The sequence below is a fragment of the Manis javanica genome, chromosome 4 (assembly GCF_040802235.1).
Source record: "Manis javanica isolate MJ-LG chromosome 4, MJ_LKY, whole genome shotgun sequence".
Lineage (NCBI taxonomy): Eukaryota > Metazoa > Chordata > Mammalia > Pholidota > Manidae > Manis > Manis javanica.
This window is the reverse complement of record NC_133159.1, coordinates 21,408,779-21,435,551: the sequence shown is the minus strand read 5'-3', so window position 1 is coordinate 21,435,551 and position 26,773 is coordinate 21,408,779. Positions and strand designations below refer to the sequence as shown.

The window sequence follows — 26,773 nt, the reverse complement described above, 5'->3', positions numbered from 1 at the left end:
TCCAGGAAGTACTCCCAGATTTGCTCACATCTGCCCCCAGCTGGGTTAGGAACTTGATCGTTTATTCTCTCAGCTCCCAGCCTATAGCTCTATCTCTGTACTTACCCCAATAAGATGATGTATTTCAGTATCTCACTAGAGAAAGGCTTAACCTTTTTTGCCTTTGGTACAGTTTGCTGAAAGCTAAGGACCAAGTCTCAGAATAATGCTTTTCAATGCATGACATAACATGCATAGGATTACAAAGGAAACCAGTTGTACTGAACTGTTATTTTTAATTCCAGACCACTTCTGGAATACGAATTCCTTGAGTGCAGGAACTGTGTCTTCATCTCTGTACTGCAAGTGCCTAGCACAAAGCCTGGCACATAGATGGTACTTAATAAATGTTTATTTAATGAATAAACAGAAAGATAGATGGCTACTGCCAAGTCAGCCTGAGGAATGATTCATTGCAACTACTTGTGCACATACCAATGGACTGCATATGTCTTATCCCATCTGAGATCATCTAGACCAGGGCTGTGAGGACATGCCCCCTCAAAAGGTGCAATAGCATCTAGCAATAATGACAGGCTATTGGAAGACCAGGAAAATAAGGTTCATGTATTTCTACCAGCCGCAATATTCAGAGAGTGAATGTAAACAGTCTCTGTCCTTAGATCTCTTGACTTTAGAAGCATGATGCTCATGTTACTTATAAAACAGTGTCAACAGCTGACAGAGGAAAGAAAGGAAACTTCCTAGCGTGTAGATGTTCTCAAGGGCTCCTCCTCTATCCTGAATTGGGCCTCTCATCTCTGGGAAAGAGAGTGTCCCTAAAAATCACAATAGGGATGACATGTGCTTTTCTAGGTTCAAGGAGCAGTTGTAGGCTTAGAAGTCTGTTTTTATGTACCAACAGAAAACTTAAACAAGAAATAAAAGCTACTTCCCTCACTAAAGATTACATATAAAGGCCCCATTCGTTGTAATCTGATTTCTACCTCTATTAAATATTTTGAAAAAATAAAACCCTGAACAATTTTAAAGCTGAAAGCCATAACTGTATGGGGTTCAGAAATCTCACCCTTAAGGCCTTTAAGATTGACCCTCCTAAATCAGAGGGCTTCTCTAGCTATGCACACCCATCTGAGGGATAGCAGAACAGTTTTCACTTGTTTGACAACAGGGTTTCCAGTATCTGTTGGAAGAAGCATGGCTTCAAGTGAGTGCCTTCCTTAAAAAAAAAGAAAAAAAAAGGAAACTACAGGTCAAAGTTTTGCTTTTAATGGGGGGGGGGGGAAACTCCCACTCCTAAGGTGTGTGCTTTCTTTTTTGACCTTTCCTTTAAATTATCTGTAGTTTCCCTCTATTTTTCCTAGTTCAGTAAACAATGCAATCAAAGAAATGAAAACTAGGGTCGACTCTTGCCCCAAACACTGAAGATGGTCAAAGAGAAGGAATCACAGCACAGAAATGGCCCAGCTCTAAATATACAAACATAAAAGATAGAAAACAAAATAACCCCCCAACCAAAGACATTAATATTGACATTCCCAGAACATTTCCTATAATATAATGTTGCAGACAATGCTTCTTTCCCAGGGAGTCCAGCTCACTCAGGAGGAGACATCCACTCAGTGCCTCATGATAGGCTGGAGGTGTTGAGTCTTCCCTGCCAAGCCTAAAATTTTTTTTTATAAACTCAATATCTCACAGAAATATCTGTGGTATGAATGGTATAAATGAATCTAAAAGGGGAGGAAAGCAGGCAGGCACCTGTCACTGTTCTCCAAATCAGCCAAAAAGCTGAAGAGCATGGGATCCAGGAGACAGATGCCATTAACAGTTGAGGGATGGAGGGCAGAACAAGAGGAAGCACCAAATGAGTGGTTGCTTTTGGTTCCAAAACCAAAATAGGGCCCCACCAAAAAGGGCAGCTGGTCTCGATGAGGAACTCCCCTGCTCCTGGAGTCATGCAATAAAAATGATGGCATTGGAGCCCACCCCCATGACAGCCATGGTCCAAAACTAAAGCAGTTTACACCACATCACAGTCTGCTAATAAATGGACTGATCCTAGTTTAGAAGGGTAAGTTTTTTGACAACACAGGGGGGCAATGTGAGCTTGAATCCCAAAGCACAGCTGTGACATCTCTGGATTTCTACTTTTGCAAAGCCACAGGCCGCTGATGACATTTGCTTTGTGGAGATGTACGCTTCCACTTATCATGGCCTCCCCTCAAAATGGCACCCATGGTGGTAACCCCTCAGAGTTATCAAGAGGCATCATTGTACTTCTGGAAGTGAGATAATTTCCTTGCCCCATCCTAGCCAAAGCACTTCCCTTTTTAAGCAGCTGCTGATATGCTACCTTCCCCTTCAAGTGGAGTTCAACTTCCTTTTGTTGTAGAGTTTTGTACTAGCCTCTAGGGCCCTTTCCAGGATACAAATAAACTATCCTTCTGCAACCACATGTAAGTGGATTGCCTTCCAATGTCAGATCTGTGTTCCATTGTTTGGTCAATGCACCTTTATAAAAATAAAACTGCATGCAAACACAGATAGACTAGCCTGGAAAGGGCTTTCTGGACAGGGTTCCTGGTTATCCTGATGCCTCCCCTAAAAGAAATTAACTTTCTTGGTGTAAGAGTATTAGGAATATTGAGTGACCTACTCTCAACTTCTGGAAAGACAGCTTATTTTTGTCCATTTTTCAATGAGGGGTGGGAGGGACCCAACATTTTCAGTTATAACAATGAGATTTTGTTTAAAACAAAAAGGATCCTATATGGAAATGAGTGGGACAATGATAAAAATAAACAAATAATTAAAATTCCAAGCCAAAACATATCTCCTGGCCCTGAGATCCTATCAATCCTCTAAGACCACAATCTCCACATTGTGGACTTGATGCTGGTGTTCTTCCATCTCAGCCACAACTTTCTCCTCAGTCCTCAGCTCTGTCTCCAAAATGACTGCTTTGCCCTCAGTATCCTCAGCCTCTGGGTCTGGGGCCGGGTCAATCTCAATGATGGTCTGCCCATCCTCCGAGGTGCTTTCAACAGCCTGGATTGCTGAGGTCAGGCCAGACTCCATGGCTACTAACTCCACAGGGCTCACCATGGTGGTCATGTTGCCCAGGGTACTCCCATCCTGCATGGTGGTGGAGCTTAGCAGTGCCAGACTAGACGAAGGGTGGATGGTCACTGTGTCTGGTGAGCTGCTCTTGGCAGAGGAGACCACTGTGGCATAGCGGAAGAGCTGAGGGCCAGAAGGCAGTGTGTGGACAGTCACAGGACTAGAGCCCTGGCTGAGGGTGGCCACTGGAATATTGCCCATGGAAAACGACTGACCCATTGGGGTGATGGTGATGGGTGAGATGACTGTGAACTGAGGCTGTTGGACAGGAGGAGAAGGGCTCAGGATGGTGGTGGAAGCTGGCCGCTGGAGCCGGGGCCTTTTGGGAGGCTTAGGAGTGCTGACAGGCATTAGTACCACATTTTGAACTGTTTGGGATTTCAGCCTGTGATCCTGAGCTTGCTTCTTTTGCTCTTCCAATTGACGTTCCAAGTCTATGAAAAAAAAGAGATTTTGAATGGAAATAAGTATGACCTTGGGAACTGTAAACTGGAAGTCAGGAGACCCGAGGTCTTGTCCTGGTTTTGCTACTTGTAACCTCAGGCAAGCCACTTCATTGTGTTCAAAATTAGAAACTAGACTGGATGATTTTTAAAAAAGCCTCCTGTAATTACATTTCACTGTGCAATTAGAGGCAGGGCAACAATTCAGCATCTTTTTCAGGCTGTGATTCTACTATAGTACAACCTGAGAAGCTCCTGTGGTTGTCACCTGTCACCAGAATATAAATGAAAGAAGCCTCCAGTTGATTGTACAGTTTATATATGCCTGTCTGGGTCTGTAGGTGAAAAGAAATAGTATCTGCCCTTTAGAATTGTCATTGGCTTACAAAGGAGCTACAATGGCCCCTCTGGAAAACAGTGGTTCCCAAATGGCCTTAAGCTGCCATTAGCGAGCAGAAAAGTCTATAGAAAGTGACAGAGCACATCCCTAAAAATTTAGAACCAAAAAAGGTCTTAGAGTTCTCACACATTCATTTTAACAGGGATCAGGAGAGATAAAGTGACTTCTTTAAGGTCTCAGAGCTTAGGCCAAGACAAAAGTCTTCTAATGGTGGTTTTCCCACCACAATACACCTATTACTATCCCTTTCCCAAGTATACAGTTCAGCCTTGGAGACCACTAGTGAGTCTGGTTCTATATTAGAACTTCTCTATTGCTTAGAACTTGATAAGCACCCAATGAATAATCATTTATACCTGCAGAGTGCCTTGTTCCCTATGGAACACCAGGAGCAAGTCAACTCCTTTCAGTAGGTAGGGATCAAGAACATGTTCAAAATTTTTTAAATACTGTCTTTTAAAGTTACAAAATACTGCATTTTCTCCATCTTCAGTAGTAATCAAAGAAATGTGAACCTAAACAAGATACCAGTTAAATTAACAATTAAAAAAGTTAAATCAGGGAATTTTATAAATAACAATGCCCAATGTTAGTGTGCTCAGAATAGTGACTTTTTAATAAATTGGTATAATCTGGAAATTTGACAACAGGTAAAAAAAAAGATCCATTAAAAAATTATCACTATCATTGACCTTGAAGCATACTCCTGGGAAGTAGTTTAAAAGAACATAAAAAGAAAAAAAATTATTCATAAAAGTTCACTGCAACAAAATAAGCTACTGAAGAAAATTTTGAAATTTTAAATGGCATCCCTGGAAGACTGTCTAGGTAAAGAACTGTGTAGCAACTTGGAAAAATAGTCCTATGTCATAGTGAAAAAAGCAGAAAACAAAACTTTATGTATACTATGATTAAAACTACCTAAAAAAAATAATATGAATAAAGAACTAAATGCCTACATTTTTAACAAAAACAATTTTTCAGATGGTATAAAGTTTTCAGGTGAAAGACAGCACTAGATAAGGAGTAAGAAAATAGAGGTCTGCTCCAGGTCTCACTGCCAAGTAGTGATGTGGCCCCAAGCAAATCATTTATCCTCTCTGCCTCCACTGGGTCATCTGTAAAATTGGGATAATAGCTCACAACACTCTAGGAGGATCAAATGAAAAAGGGCATCTCTGAGAGTAGTTGGTAAACTTAGTTTAAAATATAAACTGGGCATAAAAATAAGTTTAAGACAATGTAAACTGTTCTTCTCTTACCAAATGATGTTTGCCTTTTGGCTTCAGGACTGACTATAATATGGGCTACATCATTCAAAGGCTGATTATTCATACCTCTGACTTGTTTTATATCTTTCACCTGCCTTACCTCTTCCAAAAGCTTCTCTTGAGTCTCTCCAGGTATAAGTGGCAATTCCCTTTGCTCTTCCACCATCCCACCTATGTGCCTCTGTCCCCAAACAGCCTACTTATTTCTATGTCTGCTTCCCCTTGAGTTCCTTAAAGACAATGATGAGACTGAGACTGTCTTATTCAGCCTTGTATTTCTAAAACCTAGTTTGGAGACAGTGCAAAGAAGTACTTGATAAAAAGATTTAAATTATCCATGTGCTTATACTTTCTGATTACCACAAATAATCAAAAGATGCAGCATTCATAATGTAAAAAAGACACAGAAGAAAAAGATATCCCAGAAGAAACTGAAGAAATAAGCTTATGACCTAGGAGAGCTCAGCATAAGATAAATGCAAATGACCCAGGCCAATTTGTTTCTTCTACTACCAATATTACTGGATTAATGGAATAATCTAGCAGACATCTTAATCTTCCCAAAGATAAAGGAGGGCCATAATAAAGAATGAAGGAAGGAAGGGAGGGAGGTAAGAAGTCAACAGAAAAATGGCAAGACTCAAGGATGGTAGTATCTTATCACCTAAGAAGGGAGAGAAGTTATACACACCTGTCAGAGTATAGAGAAACTGCTCTTCTCCTTGCTCTATTTGGTTCCTTCTGTTGTCTAAAACCTTCTTGACTGTGTCCATTAGGCCAAATGTATGTGCTACATTGTTGAGAACAGCAGCATCTATTTAAAACAAAAGACATGCCTGCTGAGTTAAAACACAGGTATTTCACCAACTCCCTTTTGTGCTGCTTATAAATATGAAACACAGTAATGATGGAATTGTTATAACTTCATTTTTAAAATTTTTAACAAAGATTTATCACATGGCTCTTCCCATTAGTGACCTGAGGTGATCTCTGAAAATGATTGGCTATATACTTGCCCAGAAAACTCCATGAAATCATGCAAATCAAAGGGTTCAAATCTCCGTATTCACTTTAAGAACACTTGTGAAACTGCCCAGGACATCAAGGGCATGCATATCTGAAAAGCCACTGAGTGTCTGAAGGATGTCACTTTACAGAAGCAATGTGTGCCATTCCATTGCTACAATGTGGGGGTGCCCAGGGCAAACAGTGGGGATGGACACAGGGTTGGTGGTCCAAAAAGAGTGCTAAATTTTTGCGGCACATGCTTTAAAATGCAGAGAAATGCTGAACTTAAGGGTTTAGATATAGATTCTCTGGTCATTGAGCATATCCAGGTGCACAAAGCCCCCAAAATGCGGTGCAGAACTTACAGAGCTCATGGTTGGATTAACCCACATATGAGCTCTCTCTGCCATCTCCTCATTGAGATGATCCTTACTGAAAAAGAGCAGAATGTTCCTAAACCAGAAAAGGAGGTTACACAGAAGAAAAAGATATCCCAGATCCCAGAATAAACTGAAGAAACAGAAACTTATGGCCTTGAATATTGAGCATAAGATAAATGCAATACAAGTAAAAGCAGGGGAAAAAAAGATTTATTTACATGTATAACTAATTATGACTTAATTGCTGTATCTTTATACATCTTTCCATATAAATAAAAAATAAGAAAAAATCTTTCATCTGGTTATAGGTTCTGATTTTTTTTGGTTTAGAGAACATGAGCATTGTGCTACACAGAGCTAAATTTGAATCTCGTTTTGCTATTTCTGGCAATCTACATGACCTTGGGTAAGTCATTTCACTTCTCAGGGTTCTCATCTGAAACAAATGGGACTAATAACACTGACCCTGAAAGACAGATATAAATATGAGAAGTATCATATTTTAAGTGCCAAACATGGGAACTGGCATGCAATATTATTAAGAGTATTATCTCTGTTCCCCTTTATGCAAAACTTCCTGGAAAAGTGGTAATTGTGGTCACTACTTCCTTAACTCAGATCACTTCTCTACCTATAACTCTTTTCTAGTCACCTCATACAGCTCCATGCATTTAAATAACATGTACATGCTGAGAACTCCCACACGTAGCTCTCTAGCCCTGACCTCTCTCCTGCATTTCAGATTCACACTTCCATCTAGCTGCGTGAAATCACCATTTGAAGGCCTCATAAGCATCCCAATTTACAAAGTCAAAAACTAATTCTGATTTCTTCCCCCAGTGGTCTTCATCTCAGGAAATGGTATCACCATTCACAGCTCATGCATCTGGTTATAGGTTCTGATTTTTTTGGTTTAGAAAACATGATCATTGTGCTAATGTATGACTCAACCTGGATTTCTTCTCTTTCCCCCTATATTCAATCCATCAGCAAGCCTTGTCAGTTCCACATTCAAAATATATCCCTAATGTGATCACTTCTTCCAGTATCCACTCTAATCCATGCCACCATCATCTCTTGCCTGGATTAACCACTTCAAGAGTCTCCCAACTGATCTTGTTTCTACTCTTGCCCCATATAGTCTATTCTCCACATAGCGACCAGAGTGATCTTCTACTAATATAAATTTGGTCACTTCACTCCCTTGTTCAAAATCACTATGATGGCTTACCATCATCTTAACATAAACCCCAAAGTTCTGACCAAAGCTCATCTAAACTATTCCTTATGTTCTTTTCCAAACCCCTCACCTATCACTCTCCTCATACCTTACTCCACTGCAACCACATGGATGCTTCTGCAATTCTTTGAACCCACCAGGCTCATTGTAACTTCAAGATCTTTATTTTTTCTGCCTGGACTGTCATCTTCCTAGCTCCTCACATGGCTAGTTTCTTCAATTTGGGTCTCTGCTCAAATGCCACCTTCTTAGAGAGACCTTCCTTGACCACCCTATCTAAAATAGTTAGCCTTGCTTTTTATATTATTTGCCTTTTTTTTTTACTCCAAATATGTAAAAAAAGATCTGCTACAGTTCTTTATTTGGAAAATAATTATAAGTTGGCTTTATAACCCTCAGAAAAGAAAAAGATAATGCTATAAAGTTTGCTTAAATATATTTACATAATATATGAGTTATAAAGAGGTAATAAGACACAACTAACAAATCTGACTTCACTGAACACACAAGTTTATGAGATCCCATCCCTTTTGTACCAGATGATTAGAACATCCTTTTACATTATGCACAGCAGCAAGCACCCTATGAGTATTCAGAAACAGCTATAAGTGCACACAATAATTCTGGAAGCGATAAACTAATAGAATATGAGAAATGTGTGTATGTGTATATAGATAGATAGAGAGATAGATAGATAGAGAGATAAACAGATTGACAGAAAGAGGGTGGCAGGGGAGGAGAGAGAGATTGCTGTCTAGCACCATTTCTAAGGGCAAAAATTACTTGTGGGAAAAACACAACCAGATCTCGGTTTAAAACGTAGTTATAAACTTTGGACAAGTAACTTAACTTTTATGAGTCTTAGTTTCCTAATCTGTAAAATAGAGATAATAATATCTGTATCTCAGTGTTTTCATGAGACTAACAGGATCTACCTACAGTTGTTAGTGTTTAATAAATGACCGCTATTACTAGAATTAGTACACTTACCTGTGACCTGGAAGGGAGCCTGGATGAGACGTTGCTGAACTCCCCTGAGTAGCTCCTCTATTTCCTTCTGTATATTGCAAACAACCTCCTCCATCAGCCCTACATCAGCTATTCCTTTCCAGAACATCAAAGTGTCCTCTGGTACAAGAGAGGTAAGACAAAGGGTAAACAAGAGATGCTACTTATACTTTAGCACATCTCTATAATGCTAAATTCAAAATTATTTTGATTCAAAATGATTTCTTGTTGGGCCATTTCTGGGAAAAGGGAAGAAGCTTTTGGAACACTAACTGCCTCCCTGATTTGGTATCTAATTATTAAGCCTCTTCAGCAACATAGGGACTTGGGATAACTGCCAGTTTGTCATGGCTCTGGCTATAGCGAACAAGTATCTCCCTCTAATAAAGATACTAAATTAAGTATTAAATAAACATTAAGTAGTAGCTATTTAAAGTTAAATAATATTTAATATATTAACAGTGAAATAATAATGATATTAAATTAAATATATACTCCTCCTAGACCTAGACTTAAAAAAAAATGAAATAAAACTGTTGAATACGTAGTTACTCAACACCCTGCACCCTGAGGACAGAGGCTCTATCTTTTCATCCATCTATCTAGACCTAGCAAGAATGCAAATTAAAAACAGTTAACAACAAATATTTGTTAAATGAATTAATGACTGGAGAACAATGTGAAACGTCCCTGATCCCCTCTAAGTGAATCACTATTAGTCACCGTCTCCACACCACCTGCTACCTAATCTTTTCTTCTAACATCTTGCAGCTTGGCTCATCTAAGAAACGTGCCAAAGTTGGAGGCTGAAAAGCATGGTCTACAAACAGCTGAATCCAGCTCTGACACTTACTGGTTGTACAGCTGATCTGAGGCAAGTTGCTGAACCTTTCTGAATTTCAACTTCTTCATGTGTAAAATATGACTTTGCAGGGCATGTACATTAAAGTAAGATGTTTGCAGCTATAATCATATTAATATGTGTGAGAAAAACTAGTGAAAGAAATTAAGAGGCTTTTTGTGCCCATAACTGTGATGGGAATTGATAAGGATTACAAAACCCTGCAGGGTTTCTGAGCCCATAGAAAAGTACCTGAAATTTCCTCTGAGTCTTTCTTCACACCTTCCTCTGTGGCCATGGTAACAGCAGCAGTGAGAGCCGAGTTCCATTCCAGCCCTGCCTCTTCCATGCTCTCTTCTGAGATGGCAATCTGTGTGATGCTACCTAAAGGCAGTCCATTAGAGATAAGGCTAGTGAATTTTATGAAAAAGTCATAGCTATCCTCTATTTTATACGCACCAAAGAGACCCTCTTATTTTAACATTCTTGCCTTTTGCCTGCAGGTTCATATATTAAAAAATAGAATCCTAGGTAAGCCAGCATGAATATTGGATTTTCTAAAGGAAACCTGCCTTGCAAAAGAAAATGCTTTCTTCTTTCTCTGAATATAAAGGGAAAGATCACTTATAAAATCGCAAAAGAGCAATCTGCTTCCTGAGCAGGTTTTTAGAAAAAGACTGACTGATGATGGGCATGAATGCCAGACTGCCTGCTCCAGACTTAGTGAGGATGAAATGGACCTGAAATAATTTAAGAAGAAGGTATGGTGCTCAGCCAAGAGCCCTACTACAAGCATCTTTGATACTAACAATCTAGAATATGTGAACTTGCTATATTGCTTATCACCCCATAAGAGATGGCAAGAGAAATGAGACTGAAAAATCAGATAAGAGATCCATGAACAGCAGAGGAAAAAACTTTTGCTATTAATTGTATATTAAGGTTTTCAGCAAAGAAAATTGAGAAAACTCAAACTGATTCAGACAGAAATATAGACAAGTGTAGACTCTACATGTTGAAGGCTATCAATAATCAAGCAAAGAAGTAGTAATACCACTATGAATAACTGGGATTTGGTCAAAGGAGTTTTGGCCAAATAAAAAGAAAGGAAATAATTTCACAGCATTTTTCACTTTTCAAGTACAGGAGTCACATGACCAAAAATTCAAATTGCTAGATATTTTCTACTTTCCTGAAAGGAACTTAGGTTCCAAGAGATCTGTCTTCTACTTACCTGGTAGTAACTCATAGAAGAATAGCAGGGCTGACCAGAAGAAACCTCAAAAGGTCATTTTTAAAGCACAGTACTTCCCTTACATCTTTTATTGTTCTTACAACTCTGTCAGGCATATTTTATAAGTCTTCTGGAAGCAGCTGAGACATAGCCTATCTAAAAACCTTAGCTGTGCTAAATCTCCAGCTGGACTAACTGAATCCTTAATAATAATCTCACAAGGCTACATCTTTCCTGGATATGGACAGGGAGACCTATTCCTCAACTCAACAAAACTGAAGTTAAAAGTGTGTGCCCATCCTGCTTCACTGTGAGGAAACCTAAGCTTGGTTATCTGGATGCCTTCCAGGCAGAGCTATCTGATCCTTATAACAGTCTCCAGAGTCCAGCCCAGTCAACCACACACTGTCTTTGACACATCTCAGTTCAACAGTTGGAAACCACTCACTCTTCTAATCCACCTTCTGGCCTCCACCACTAATACAGCAAAGGATTTTCAAAAAATCTAATTTCAAAGATTTGCCAATGACACCTAAGTGAGACTGAGACTTTGAATAAGAATTATAACTACTGAACCATCTTACTAATGTTTACTATGCCATGATAAGAAAGAAACAAGGCAGAAGTTCTGGCCAATAGGAATCACTTGGGAGAAAACAAAGAGATTTGTTTCTAAAGCAAGGTATCCCACTCAAGATTATCACATCTGACAGGGACGTCAATGCTCATGAGAACTGAAATTACAAAACACAGAGGAAAAATGGGGGGAAAAGTGCCACTAAAAATCACAGTGGGTTTTCTGGTGGTTTCCTACCCCCTACCATCAGCCGAAGTGGGTGTCTGCACCACACTTGTCTGTTGTCCTGGCACTGGAGCTCTTGCACTGCTGATCAGGAGATCAAATTTGGTGCTTCTGCAGGTATTGGAGCAAACCTTGTCATGTTGGTAAAAATCAATCTGTCCAGAGTCCATCATTTTCCTACACAAAAGAAGATAAGAAGTACCAGTTCAGCCTGTACTTCATCTGGAGGGACCTAGGCCTCAGGAACAAACACGAAGATGCTAAGTCTACTCTGCATATTGGTGAAACCTAAAAAGTCATTAGATTGCAAAAATTCTAATTGGGACTATAAAATTTGCATTGGTACTGCCCCCATATACAAGTACTCCTTTTTGCTCCCTAGTCTATTCATTGTAGTTACTCTCTTATTTCCCATTATCACTAAGCTTTAGGTATATACTCCTGACAGTAGCTAAGTTTCCCCATAGAAACTCACTGAAACCAAACCTGAAAGGGGAAAAGATGACCTTATATTCTAGCACAACTGAGAAATGCCACAGGAGAATTAGAATTTTGTGATGAGATTCTGATGTATTGGTATTCCTAGACCAGCAAGATCTGTTTCCACTTATGGAGGCGTAAAACTTGGCATATTTCTTTTCTTAAAAAAAAACTGATAACAACTCTCCTGTAAACACAAAGTTGATTATACTAAGCCTCCACTATAAAATGTCCCTATAACTGGATTTGCATAACATTGTTATTATAGGTCATGGGCAAAACCATGGGGAATATTAATTATAGTAAACTCTATGTTCTAATGTTACTTGGCTTTTACTAAAGATTTTTTAGGCATTCTGATTCCTTTTTCCATTGGCAGAAAGTAGGCATATGCTTGTTTTTCCAGGTAAATAAAACAATAACAACAAAATGAAAATTAAAGGTATACCTCCCCAATTTCATTCAACTACTTATTTGTGCACACAAATCATCTGGAATGAATTTTTAAAAATTATGAATCTCTGACTATAAAAATAATACATAAAGAAAAAAATTAACATTTTCTGTGGACAATGCAAAACAATATAAAGAAAACAGCTGCTCTTTAAAAAAAAATCCACAACATAAATAATATCAACATTTTGGCATACTTTTTTCTACTAAGCTTTACTTAACACAACTAAAATAACACTGTTCAATCATTTTATAGTTTGTTTTCTTTCTTATATAAACATTTTTTCCATGTAAAAACTCTTTAGAAATATTTTAATGACTATATAATATCCCACAGTATATACTTATATATATTTATATGAGCCATAATTTACTTTAGATATATTTTGACTACATATTAAGGCAGACTATAATTTTCATCATAATAAATAATGTTGCAATGAACATCTTTATGCTTGAATCTCTACATGCACTACATATTTTTCTGAAGACAGATACCTTAAAAAGATTTAAAGACAAAGGGTAAGATATTTTCAAGGTTCTTGATATGTGTTCTGTGGGAAACTTAATAATTCTTGACCATATTTTAAAATTTTCTAACAAGAGGCAAGTGCTCAAGGAGTACCAGCTAATGTTAATCTTCACCAGAGGGAAAAAAATTACAGTAATAAACTTCCTGCATAAAGAAATAGGGGTGGGGATATTTCACATTCTTAAGTTTATTTCTATGGTACAGTGATGGCAAGGGTTACATTCACTGTGCATAACTGTTACTTATCAACAGCACCCTTCTGCTGTACCAGATTATCCCAGGATTTGTCAAGTCAGCCTATACCTCTCACGCTTCTTCACCACCAGGCTTAGATCTGCTTATGCTTGGTGATCTCAAGCAGGACCATAATCTACAGGAGTCTCTCTGTCTAGAGAGGAACCTGCCCAGCACCCCAGCATCAGAAAAATTTGCCCTACATGATGGGAAGAGTTAATTTAACTCAATCCTCCTTCTCCCAAAGGGATTTTAAGAACAAGTTGATGAAGGTCAAATAATACATGAATTACTCAAGTCAATCCTTCAGACAGAATAAAAATTTCAAAGTAAAGAGAAAAGACTGGATTGTCTGGAGTCTACCATTATTAAGTGTCCCAAAGTAAGTTGAAAGGTATGTCCCTGCTATTAGAACTCACCTGAGCATGATTCCACCCAGACGAATGGCTCTCTTCCAGTCCTTTAGGGTGGACTTGCCAGCCAGATGAACAAAATGCTTGGGGCTGATCAACTGATCATTGAACTAAAGTAAAAACAGAAATTCAAAATAATCCAACTTCAATTTAGGCAGGCCAAAGGGAAAAAGAGATAACTCTACTTGTTATATATAAAAAATACCCAGAAACACATTAAGTCATAGCCTTGTATTATCCAGCTTCCTGCCCTATTGTGACAGAGAAGATGATCCTTCTCTGGGCCCAGCACCCTGTCCTGGTAGAAAGCTACAGAAGACACAAGGAGAATCAGAGATTAATATACTGATTAGCATCTAAAATCCATTTATGCCTTGAATCGGATAGTTGTTGGGTCCAAAATTGCAAAGCCCGTGTAAATAAACTGAAGTAATCTATCTAGCCCTAATGACAAGATTCAGGATGTGGTAGAAAGAATAAATATGGTAGAACCAATAGTATGGCAGAGCCTTGAAACTCTGTAATCCTAATGATTCTAGGATAATGCCACTGCTATTATCTATGGGTACAGCTGTGGCTACCAGTGGAGACAAAATAAGCAATTATTTCCAAATTGTGCTCTTCTGATTATTTATTTTTATCAGTAATAATTTGCAATAAGTGCTATCATAACCCACCATCAGTGTAAGGCATTTTACATAAACTATCTCATTTCATCTTCTAGCAACCTTATATTGTGTATGTTTGTGTGTGTGTGTGTATGATTATTTGTATTTTAACATATGAGCCTCTGAAATATTAAATAACTTGCTCAAGGTCACCTAGCTAGTCAATGATAGAGATAGGACTCCATTTATTCATTCATTCAACAAATATTTATTGATAAATATGCCAAACACCATTCTAGGTGCTAGGGATATACTGGTGAATAGGACAGACAAGTTCTCAACTCTCACAAAACTTTTGCTCTGGTGGGACTTGAATCCAGGTAAATTTTACTCCAAAGTCCTTATTTCTTTTAATGTGACACTATGGAACTACAGCCATAGAATTGAAAACATTGATACGGTAGGAGAGAGAGAAGAGGCACTGAAACCATACCCTCGGAAAACAAGGAGCCCCAAAATAGGCCCTAGCAAGGAGAAAAGACAATTACCTTGACACACTTTACATTTATTCCTGGACATACAAACTTCTTCCAGAGGAGAATGGCTTTACTCTCCCCACAAGTTATGGGGTAAGCAATTTCCATATCCTCATTTGCTTCTATAGTGCTTGCATCTGAAAATGGAAAAAAAATCATCAGTTACTTATCATTCTTCCCCAAAGCTTAATTCAAAATTTCTAGTCTCCTGCTTCCTCTAAGGGGCTAACAATTCAAATTGGCTGTTACTGTTTAGGAATCTTCTGGAAGAAGTTTGGCGTAACAATTCTCTTTCCAAACTCCTCCTATGTGCCACTGTGCTATATACTTTTACATGCTTAATCTTATTCAGTTCTTACAACAATCCTATGAAGCAGTAATTGTTTCCTATGTACAAATGTGGAACTCAGAAAGGTGAAGGGTCTTTCTCAGGGACACATAGCTAAGAAGTGAGAAAGTAGGACTCAAATTCAGGTTTGTTCAGTTTCAAAGTTTCTTGTCAGTTTCTTTCCACTGACTACCTTCCAATCAACACCTTATCAGTCCTCATCAGCAAGCAACTTCCCTAATGACAGGGAGCAACCTTGAGGCTTCAGTTGCTTTGTGGAATTTTTATGGATGAAAAATCTTTTTAGGAACCCTAGCAAAGTGATGTTAAACAATTAACTAACAGCCCTAGCATCTTAGTCAGTGGTGTCTCCAAATGTGTCACTATTAATCAAATTGATGGCTACAACATTGGTAGAGTACACTGGGTGGGGGGCCAAAAATAAGGCACAAAAGGCAAGAAATGTCAACCAATGAAGCTAAGATCAAAGATATTAGAATAAGAAAAAACTTACCAATCCCTTCTTCAATTTTGTGTATTGTGTGAGTTTCTACTGCCACAACTGCCGTGTTGTTCTCAGAACCAGCTTCATAAATCCTGTTGTAAAAGTGTCCATCGATAAACAAACTATATAAATCATGAAAAAATTAATATTCACAGCATGGGGTTAAGAAATCTGTCTTAATCTATCTCAAAAGGAATAAAATAAATACACTTTACAACTCTATGTTAGTGTTTTGACTAGTTCCCCAATATTTAAACTCTAAGCTGCCCAGGACTGCTTAGCAGCTACTACCGTGGAAATAAATCAACAGTTTCCCCCACCTCAAAGGAAAGTTCCTCTTACTGCTGTATTTACACCAGATGTTTCCCTTCATGACTTTAAAAGCTTATAAGATAAAAGTGTTGCTTCAAGCATGAGATTAAGTCATATCACAGAATTATCCTAACAAGACTAAAAAGCAAGCCTGCTGGACAGTTCAAGGCAAAAAGAACCTGCTGACCATAGAAGTTCTGTCCCTTGTTGGAATCTAGGCACTTAAACATTTTTTAAGGCACCATAACCAAACTACACTGACACCAGCAGAGCCTAGTTTAAAAAGGAGACTATGTCCAAAGTAACTAGCAGTAACTAGAGGCACCACTCAGGGAAAGTCTCTCTAAAATGTTTCTGCTTTCTAAGAAATGGGCTCAGCTCAGTTAACCTAACATGATACACTAATGGCCTATGTTTAATTTCTATAATAAACCTAATGTGTTAATCACTGTATCTTGTTATATGAAAGCACTGCCTGAATAACCTCCTTTGCATCTCTGATTACCCACCCCCACAGCGACACCTCTAGCACAGAACTCCGTTCTAAATTTTACATGAGGACACAGTTAACTGCCAAATGAATAAATCTGGATGCCCCATAGGCCTTTGTTGAACTCATTATGTCTAAAATAACCAAGTTTTCTTCCCTCTCCCATCTCCCCAACTATTCTTCCTATACTCGCCATCCTTGTTAATGGAACCACCCAGCACACTATAGTCTAAGACAGAAAGAAGCTGGGGATTTACTCTCGATTTCTCCCTTTTCCTCAACTCCAACATAGCCTCCAAATTCTGCCAGCTTCTCTTTTACACCAACCACCCTCCCTGTGTCTATTTCCACTGCAATTCAGGCTGCATCATCTCCAGTCTGAACTGGCCTCCTTGCATTGATCTGATCTTCGATGTTCCTACCAGAGTAATTATGTAACTTGCTCCTTAAGACCCTTCAACAACCCTCTCTTTGCTGTTAAAATAAAGCCCCAAATCCTTAATATTTAGTCCCTCCAAGATCTGGCCCCTGGCTTCAACTCTCCCCACACCCACCTTATGATCCAAGCCCCAGTCATACCAAACTATTTGTGGTTCCCAGAACTGTCATCTTTTACACCTTCTACCTTTGCTCTTACTTCTCCCTCTTCTGAGAAATTTCCCATCTATTTGTTTAATGAGTAGCCTCTATGACGCTTTTCCTTCCATCTCAATCCCTCCAAATATAATCACTCATTTCCTCCTTTGTGACCCAATTGTACTTTAGGCTTCTGTCAGAACACCTGTAACACTCAATACTATATACTTGTTTACCTGTCTGTCTCCCCTTGGGCATAGTCTAAGAGGCCCTGGAGAGAAGAGATTATGTCTCATTATTAATTTATTCAATTCTGTATGCCTGTCACATCAACACTAACTGGAACATGGCAGAGCACACAATTAATGTCTGGTAAATGAATGAGGATTGTGATAAACATCCTGTGATAAAAAAAAGTGTCATGATAAGAAATCACTGTCTTAAGTTTAGTAAATTCATTCTAAATTGACCAATATGTGCAAAATCCTTTAAAATAGTAAATTCTTATTTATACATAATTTCATCAACAGTAAATTTCACTTGGGGTGGGAAGTAGGAGCATACTCTGTATTTTTATGAGTAAACAAGGTTTTATCAGAAAATTTTTCTAAAGCAACTCAGGAGAGTGATAGATTTAGCCTAATTGTATGTACTACAACTATAAGTAAAAATCATAAAATATGTTCAAAATGTTAAGGCATTGTAAGATAGCGATGTATGAATCATCAAAGGAAGGTCAAATTATGTTTACTAGAGCTTTAAATCTAAGTCTACACTTTTGTATTTTAATTTTCTGAAAACTAAAAATCCACATATATTAAATTCTTTTTATCTAGAATGTTAAGGGCAGATATTGTTATTCATTGGATGTTGGATTATGACATAAACTAAGGGGCACCCTACTGATCTGAAAGAGTATATATCTTCCTAAGGCCTTAAACTTTCGACTATGGAGGGATAATGAGCAAGAAAGGGAAGGCTGGGTCATTATTCTTCAAGTTGAACTATTGTTCTATATAATTGTATCAGGAGACTGTTACCACTCTACTTTGCTTCAAAATGTATTCCTGAAAATATATATGTATATAATGAATACTTGAAAAGTATAAAGTGTCATGTATGGTCATGTTGTAAGAGCTAGAAAGACATACAAGAGGAGTTCTATATATTGAAATCCCTAGAATATTTATATAAAATCCCTAATTATTTATTGCCTTTTGAATATAATCTTTACCAATTTATTTCCAGCAATTCATACATGTTCTTTGTTTCTTTCCTTCCTATTTGAACCGGCAGCCAATCAAGTTAAGTGTTAACTGTGGCTGAAGACTGACACCTGATGATTTCCATCTTTGTCTCAAGTGTGTTAAACTTATGAGACCTGTAACTTATTACTAGTATCAATGTTTTTGTTCCCTACTCTTTTTTAAAAAATGAGGCTAAAGTGCAATAAAACATTCAAATAATTAAAAAATACAACTTGAGAAATCAACTAAGCATCAACTGGCAGGCATCTCAAAATGCAGTTCCTCAAAATGTTTATTCACTAGCTCATATACTAAATTCAATGTGAAAAGTAGACTGGGGAGTTAATATAGTTGTACAAGTATGCCTATATCTCACCAAGCATAAGAAGTTTCCAGAAAAGGCAGTATCGTTTGGAAAACAAGAGAGACAGACAAAAGAAAAATAAGGGGAAGAAAATCTTCAAAAGAATTAAGTCTTTAGGAGCAGAGAGGTTTTTTTCTCTACTAGAGATAGGGCAAGTGACAACTGGAGCATGTTAGGACAGATAGAAGAAATGATGACTCCAACAGAAAGTAAACCTACCAAGAACTTTAATTCTTCCCCATGTTATCCTTCCTCAAAGGGATGTGTATAAATATGTGTAACAAATGAAATTCCCAAACAAATGAATTTGAATAAGCATATATAACCTGTGGGTGCCAATAAAAATGTTAATGATTACTGACTATATGTCTGGAATTATTTTTATCATCTTTCCCTTACAGATCGTAGATTTCCTTTATGCTTAACAATATTTAGAAATGTCAGCAAATTATATTTTAAAAACTAAAAAGTCATTATTTTTACAGATACATACTACTGTTTTAGGATTTGCCTCAAATAAGACAGAGGTGAAATAAGACTGGCCATGTACTGATAATTGTTGAAGCCGGGTAACAGGTGCTTACATGGGGGCTCATTATAGTATTTTAATTCTTTAAATTTCCTATACAAAAAATTTTTTTAATTTTTTTCAAAAAGAGGTTAGAGATTAATTTATGTATCCATAAGTGTTTAAGACAAGGTACATTATTTAGTATACTGGGATTGGATTTTATGTTTGCCCAAGAACATGTCTATGAATAATCTTTTATACATTCTCCAAGTTATAAAATTTAACTACTCCTTCCTTCTCTATGTAGATCTAATTCTTATTTAACCTTCAAGACCATTTAAAAAATCTTACCTCATCTCTCAAATTCATAGTGATCATCTGAATTCAAAAGCACTTCCTAACCATGCAACTCAGCACTTCTTAGATTTTGCCATGTAAGTGATCTATTTACACATATATATTCTGGGTTTGCACAACTAGACTGCAAGTGGGAACCACATGCTATATTTCTTCCAACACCTTTGTGATATTTTATATAATAATAAGTTGTTGGTATGTGTTTTTTGATAGACTAAGGTTGATAATTTGCCCATCCATGAGAGTCCAGAGAGCTTTTGGTGGGAATACAGAGTGGGTAAATAAGATGAGGTAGTCGAGTCATTTACCCACATGGAGCTCACAGTGGAGAAGAGAGAGAGAGACAGGGAACAGGTTAATTCTTGTAATAATATTAAAATGACCAATTTAGCTCACAATACATTAAAGAGATGAAAACTTAGCCAGCTCTGAGAGACTGACATTGAATGTTCGACTGTGCCAAGCAACCATAAAGTTATAATTTCCCCACTCTAAACTTCCCAAAATTTTCAGAATATTGAAATCTCTAGCCACTTACCCTTGTTGCACAGGCTGTAACTGCAAGATTACTTGAGTTTTAGTGTCTTCAGGGTTCTCCCCTTCATTTCCTTCAGTGGGTACCACAACCACATCCCCCACTGGGACACTCACTTCTGCATTAGCCATCTTTCACATGAAGTCAGATAGCTGAGACTGTCAGAAACAAGAAGCACCAGTAACTTCACCTGGTTTGAAAAGATGGCAACCATAGCAAAGGAACAGCAAGATAATGGCTACCAATTCCAAGAGCACCCTGGAGATTATGGAAAAGGATGGGAACTGTGAGGAGAGGTTGACATAGGCTGTAATCTTTCCCGAAATGCCTAACTAGCCACTTGCTATTGTAGGTTTTCTTAGTATGTGTAATTCAACCCAATGGTGTGCTGGAGCCAGCGCTATCAACCAGCTTCTGAGAACTGATTGCACACATCTCTTCTCAACTTTGCATTTAGTGCCATCAAGTTGATAGCTTGAAATTAGTAATGCTAGGAATATGTACACCACAGAAATTGGCAAACACTACAAATCAGGGGGCTTTTGTGTGTTTTATTTTCCTAGAGAGCTGGTTTACAACATCCCAAACAGTAAGCTCCTAGAGAGTAGGAGTCATCCCTTTTCTTTGCAGCCAGCCATTACACCTCACCAAGTGCTCTGCCCAATGTGAGTACTTAGTATCTGCTGACCAACTGATCTAAGCTGTGTGGGAAGAGAAAGATGATTTGCATTGTGTGGTTGTTTAATAAATGCTGAATCCAATTGTATGAACTCTAGGAACTTCTTAATATCTCTTTGCCTTAGACTGAATGGAGAGAGGATCTTGCCTGGTATTTCCCTTACAGAGCTATTGGGGAAAGCAGCGCCCAGCACCATGTACTCCTTGACTCTAAAGTAACTCAAAGCACTGTCCCAATCTCAATGAAACCTCAGAAAGCTCCAGGATTTTCTGCAGTTGTTAGTCCTCACAGTTGAAAAGAAAGAAAAGGGTCACTTAAGAGAATGTAAGTAGGAGCACTGTATTTACTGTGATGTGAATACACAACGATGATTAGAACCGTGCTGTACAGAGCCAGGCACACGATAGATGAAATTTTGAATATGTAACTGGTAGTCAGACAACCAAATCCACATTTCAGCTCTGCCACAGCACTTGTTCACTTACAATACACATACTTAAGCATAGCACTCAATCTCCCTCATTTGGCTCAAAAATATTTTTCCAGTTTTATCTGCAACTGTAATACCCCAAGAATTTTAAGTTCCAGCCATACCAACCTCCCACTGTATTCTGATATAATACATACTTTCAGGTTTCTGTATGTTTGTTATACCTTATGCACAAAATTCCCTTCTCCCTTCAAGACCTAGTTCAAAGCCCACTCCTCCACAAAGCTACTACTAAACCATTTTTTTTTCTGCAGTCCCCCAACACTTGGTCTGTAGCTCTTCCCTAGTGTTTATCATGCTGAGTCCCATCCTGCAGTTTACTGAAGAGATGGCTGTCTCCGTTAACTACACCGTACTCTCTGTGAGGACAGTGCTGCTTATCTAAAAATCTTGTCTCCTATAGCCCTGTTCATCACAGGCACTGACATACCTTTGTTCACTCAATTTTTACTTGTATTTGTCCTAGTTAAAATTCCTCATATCTGACTTAAACTTCTGCCTTTTTTGATTCTTGCAATTTTTTTCCTGAATTCTGCACCTCCTATATCCAAAAGCCTCTTAACATATTTGTAGGCACCTTAAACTCAACTCATGTTCCCTCTCAAACTGCTCCTATGTTTCCTGCCTCAGTAAAAGGTGCTACCCTCCACCTATTTTCTCAAGCCAGAAACTAAGGAGTTATTTTTTATCCTGTCTAAATCCAATCAGACACCAAATCCTATCAATTCTATCACCTACATACCTCTTTTAACCATCCCCGTTCCATTTGTGCTGCCACCTCCATATTCTGAGCCACCAGTGTTACCTGGATTTTTCCAGCTGTTTCTCATTTGTAGCCTAATCTCTGGTCTCGCTCTCCAATCCATTATCTACAGAGCAGACAAAGTGATCTTACTAAGGGTCACAGACCATTTCCCCACTTAAAAATCCTTCAGTGAGGAACAAAACAGCAGCAGAATCACAGAATCCAAGAATGGACTAACAGTTACCAAAGGGAAAGGGACTGGGAAGGATGGGTGGGATGGGAGGGATAAGGGTGGGGGGAGAAAGGGGCATTATGATTAGCATGTATAATGTTGGGGGAGGCAAGGGGAGGGCTGTGCAACACAGAGAAGACAAGTAGTGATTCTATAGCATCTTACTACGCTGATGGACAGTGACTGTGACGGGGTATGTGGGGGGGACTTGGTGATGGGGGGAGTCTAGTAAACATAATGTTCCTAAAATAAATTAAAAAATAAATAAATCCTTCAGTGGATTGATTCCCTTTGCAGTGAGAATAAAGTACAAACACCTTGGTTTATGAAATCCTCCACATCTATCCTATCTACCCTGCTAGCCTCTTAGAGTTCTTCCACCCACATTTTGAGCTCCTGTCATTGACTTGAAATATGCTGCATTTCGTCACCTGGGCTTTCACACTTTTTTCCTCTACCTGGAATCCTCTCTTCCTTCCTCTTTGGCTAGTCACTGCTACGCTTTTGTAACTTACTGAAAACATCACTAACTCAGGGAGGCCTTCTGTACTTCCTTGACTAGATCTGAGCTTGTGTTCTTGCTCCCTCAGTGCCTGCAGCACCCCTGTCACAACCATCACATCCCACTTTGTCAGCTCTCCCTTACCAGACTCCATCCTGGGAGAGCAAGGATTGCTTTACTTTTTCAGCAGCTCCCCTGTGCTCAGCTCAGTGCCGAAGACACAGAGTGTAATAAACAGTTTTTATACCTGCTATTTACAAAACTGCCTAACCAAAACATTCCAAGGAAATTTGGCACATAGCTGGTATGTAACAATTTTTATGCAATGACTAAATGACTCACCTTACTCTAAAAGACTTCTAGAAAAGTAGAAATACTTTTCTAACTTAGGGAATATAAATTTGCTTAGGCACCTAGGGTAAAGTACCTTGCTTATCATTCATCATTATGGTCAATTCAACAAAGAATTACTGAGTTTCTACTCCACACTGGGCACAGAGTTAGGCTCCTTGGATATGGAAAGGGGCAGTATCTGCTTTTAAGGAACTACAGAAGGGAAAGAGACGCTTGGCACTGCCACTTACTAGAGGAAAAAATCTAATTGCAAGATATTACAATACATAATCTGAACTTCTGTAAATCAAAGGTTTGAAACTAGGAAAAAAAGAGATAGAGAGAATCAATGGACTGGTTCACTGGCTGTGGGCAACAGAACCAAAACCATTAGGACCTTTGAGTCTAGAAAAAAACAGGAAGGGATATGATGAAGCACACAAATACAAATACCAAATCCTAGAATAACTGGATATCTTCAAAATTAAATAATTTTATGAACCATAAAAATGCAGGGTGATTTAAAATAATCACAGTTAACATTTGTTGGGCATTTGTTTATTGTCAAGCGCCATTCTGTTCTATTACATTTTTAATGAATTTAAAAGATGTGATACTTGAGTATGTAACAAACTTACAGAATTTATTACTCCAAAAAGGTGGTTTAAATTTTTAAAAATAGCTTAGGTATAATAATAGGTTAGAGACCAGAATTAGAAGGATGTGTCTAGTTTCAACCTTCTACCCTAAGGTTGAGTCCTTTCTACAACACTCAGGAGTAAATGGTTGACTACCTAATACTTTTACTCAAAAGGAACTCATATTTTACTCCTTACCTTTCCCACACTATGGAACCCAAGAAGAATGTTCTGGCTGCTTCTCTGACCTTCTGAGAATTTATCAGAGAAGATAATTATAATAATCTACAATAAATCTCTCAGTGTCAGAGAAACAGGTCTGATCCAACATGGCAATTCTTACATTCTTTACAGCAGCAAGTTTGGGTTGAATCTCTCACTACCCTAAATACCATATTCCTAACAAGAAACCCAAAACCAGCTCTACAGACTCCACTGGCTAACTGCAAAGTCATCTCTTTGAGCTGAGTGTAAAATGAAAAGTAGCTCTTGTTTATTATAGCAACAAAACTCCTGAGGCAAGATGAGTTACTCCTCTGGGTATTTCATAGAAGGGGCCTTATAGTATTAACTGTGGAATCACACAAGTCTTTGTAATTCTAGGGGAACACACATAAAGGAAGTATATCAAATTTATGTGAAAAGACTTTTGTAACTATTTTCACAGACAAAGAAAGACCTTGAAAGCTTACTCACATAAGCTATCTGAAAACTAAACAAAGGTCATCTGACCTACTCTGGATTAAATTCATTTTTTGTCTGAAAATTGTTGAAAACATGGCAACATGTAAGCATGAGTGTCACATGACCAAAGGGACATCAGAGTTGGTAGGTTAAGAGTAATAGAAACTCCAGATATCCTGAAGTTTTCTAATCCCAAGGTGTATTTATTCCATACTATAATTTTTGTATAAATTTTATAGATAGTCTTAAGAAATTTCCAAGTTAAAACTTCATTATTACTTGAGGCCAAGCCCTTTTATTTTTTTCCCTTTGTTATTCCTTCTCATGCATTTAGTTGGTGAACCAGGGTGCTACCAATGTAATGGAGCCAACAAGAAGGCTACACAGGACCACTGTTGAGGGAAATAGTTAAAGCAAATGAGGTTTGGGGTACGTCACTATTGGAGACTGCTATATAGGTGTTCGGGGGAGCAATGGAATGAAAGTGTTCTTTGAAGGGTCTTCCCTCTAGCGTAGAGGGGACTTCTGCTTAGGATAAAATGAAAACAGGGCCCAAACTAACTCAATAAATTTAAGTACACATTAGCTATTGTTCAAATAAATGTAAGTGGTTGACTAATGACTAATGAAAAATTCACCAAGTCAGTAGATAATAAATATATGTAATTGATAAAAGGCTTACAAACCAAGGGAGATAGTCCAGACATTTAATGAAAAGTCCCCCAGAAGTAGTTTGGTAACCATTAGCAGAGGCAAGTGGGAGAAAAGAATGCCTGTGAGACTAGAATTATCTGACCCTCCCTTTCGCTAATCCTCCGGGTTATGAAGGAAAACTCCGCATCTTGGTTCTCCTAAACCAGACACCAAACAAGAATTCTTTTGTGCCTGCTAGGAAGTGGTTTTGAGATTTTTCTCATCTCAAGAGAATTCAGGCCTCCTCCTGTTCCGTGGCTAGCCAATCTTCCTGATCCCTGGGTCAAATCTTGACAAGGTAAGTCTGGGGGACCACTCTCCAGGACCCTCAGGTAAGGCTCTACCTCATCTCTCCGCCTCACTCAGGAGACACCTGGCCAGTTCCTTTGTCAATTCAGAAAGTAGGGGTATTCTAACTTCTCAATTATCTTCTCTCGGTCCTCAAAAACATGGGTTTCCCCATCCTGACCTATCAGCTTATCCTGTTCTCTATCTATGTATCAGGAGGTACTCAAATCTCTCTTTCATCCCTCATAGGTCTGGACCCTTCTCATTCCTACCTCAGGAGGCTCTGAGGTGTCTTCCTACCACCCCCTCATCTACGGGAGGGCGGAGACCTACTCCGGCACTCCTGGGAGCTCTGCTTCCTTGTCCCCTGCTCCCACTACTCAAACCTGTCACCACGCCTTCGGAAAAGCACCTGCCCTCCTTTCCCCTAGACTGAAGGGCTGAGGCCTCTGATGCACCCCTCGGGTGAAGCCTGGGCCTTCCTTTCCTCAGCCGAGCCCCCTCTCTGCTCCTGCTCCCGTCAAGTCTCCGAGGGTCTCCTCCCGAGGGGAGAGCCAAGCTTCCCTCACCTTTTGTCACCCCACCCCCACCTCCAACGCGACCCAGGCCTCTCCCGAGCTACTCATAGAAGGGCCTGGTGCTCCCCGGACCCCGCCTCTGGGGATACCCCAGGATCCCCAGACCCCTCGCCGGGGCTCTGGGCGTCCGGGTCTCTCAGTCCGGAGTCGCTCCGGCCCCTCCGGGGCCCTAGGCCTAGGACTTCCGGGCCCCTCAGTCCGGGGGCGCGGGGGGCCCCCCACTGCCGGACCCACCGGCGCCCGCCGTCCTAGGCTGGGGGCCGAGCCCAGTCGGCGCGGCCGGCCGCGCTGGGGGCGGCCCGGCAGCTCGGGCGGACCCAGCGGCAGCGTCCCCCCACCCCCCCGCGGCGCCGCGACGTCCGCTCGCTCCCCGGCGGCGGCGGCGGCACGCACAGGGCGTGGGGAGGCGCCCGCGGAGGCAGCAGCCCCCCGCCCCCTGCGCGCCCGCCCGCCCTCGCCGGCCGCCGCGCGGCCCCCGCGCCCGCCCCCCCCACCCCCACCCCACCCCGCGCCCGCGCGCCCACCCCTCCCCCTCCTCACCGTCTCCGTCGGGCGGGCGGGCGGCGAGCGGCCAGGGCGGGCGAGCGACGGAGCATGCGCAGAGGCCGCCACGGCTGGTACCGCCACCGCCGCCGCCAGGCCGAGCTTCAACACTTCCGGCCGCCGCCGCCAGCGAGCTG

At 39.7% G+C, this 26,773-nt stretch overlaps 1 protein-coding gene and 1 long non-coding RNA gene across 4 annotated transcripts in view; one reads left to right on the top strand and one right to left on the bottom strand.

The window, feature by feature from the left end:
- LOC140848858 (uncharacterized) overlaps nucleotides 1-9,959 on the top strand; it is a 25,175-nt gene extending 15,216 nt beyond the window's left edge. The window contains exon 3 of the long non-coding RNA XR_012130086.1: nucleotides 9,645-9,959. This is a non-coding gene — a long non-coding RNA (uncharacterized lncRNA). The remainder of the gene's footprint in view (nucleotides 1-9,644) is intronic.
- On the bottom strand, nucleotides 372-26,773 carry GMEB1 (glucocorticoid modulatory element binding protein 1). 3 transcript variants are annotated; one of them, XM_037010716.2, is made up of 10 exons: nucleotides 26,634-26,773; nucleotides 20,235-20,389; nucleotides 15,849-15,961; nucleotides 15,019-15,143; nucleotides 13,869-13,972; nucleotides 11,770-11,927; nucleotides 9,967-10,098; nucleotides 8,856-8,993; nucleotides 5,929-6,051; nucleotides 372-3,557 (listed from the first exon to the last, which is right to left on the bottom strand). In XM_037010716.2, exons 2-10 carry the CDS (start codon nucleotides 20,360-20,362, stop codon nucleotides 2,857-2,859), a joined length of 1,722 nt encoding a protein of 573 aa, XP_036866611.1. In that variant the 5' UTR covers nucleotides 20,363-20,389; nucleotides 26,634-26,773; the 3' UTR covers nucleotides 372-2,856. The 3 variants fall into 3 exon arrangements, with proteins under 3 accessions (XP_036866611.1, XP_036866612.1, XP_017525259.1); XM_037010717.2 differs by having other exon boundaries at nucleotides 15,849-15,931; XM_017669770.3 differs by lacking the exon at nucleotides 26,634-26,773 and adding an exon at nucleotides 22,143-22,277.

Coding starts and splice junctions, on each gene's coding strand:
- GMEB1 (XM_037010716.2), bottom strand. CDS start 20,362: ATGGCTAATGCAGAAGTGAGTGTCCCAGTGGGGGATGTGGTTGTGGTA. Junction 15,144..15,848: donor CAAAATTGAAGAAGGGATTG/GTAAGTTTTTTC, acceptor TTCCATTTTCAG/ATGCAAGCACTATAGAAGCA. Junction 13,973..15,018: donor TAAATGTAAAGTGTGTCAAG/GTAATTGTCTTT, acceptor TTTTTACTTTAG/TTCAATGATCAGTTGATCAG.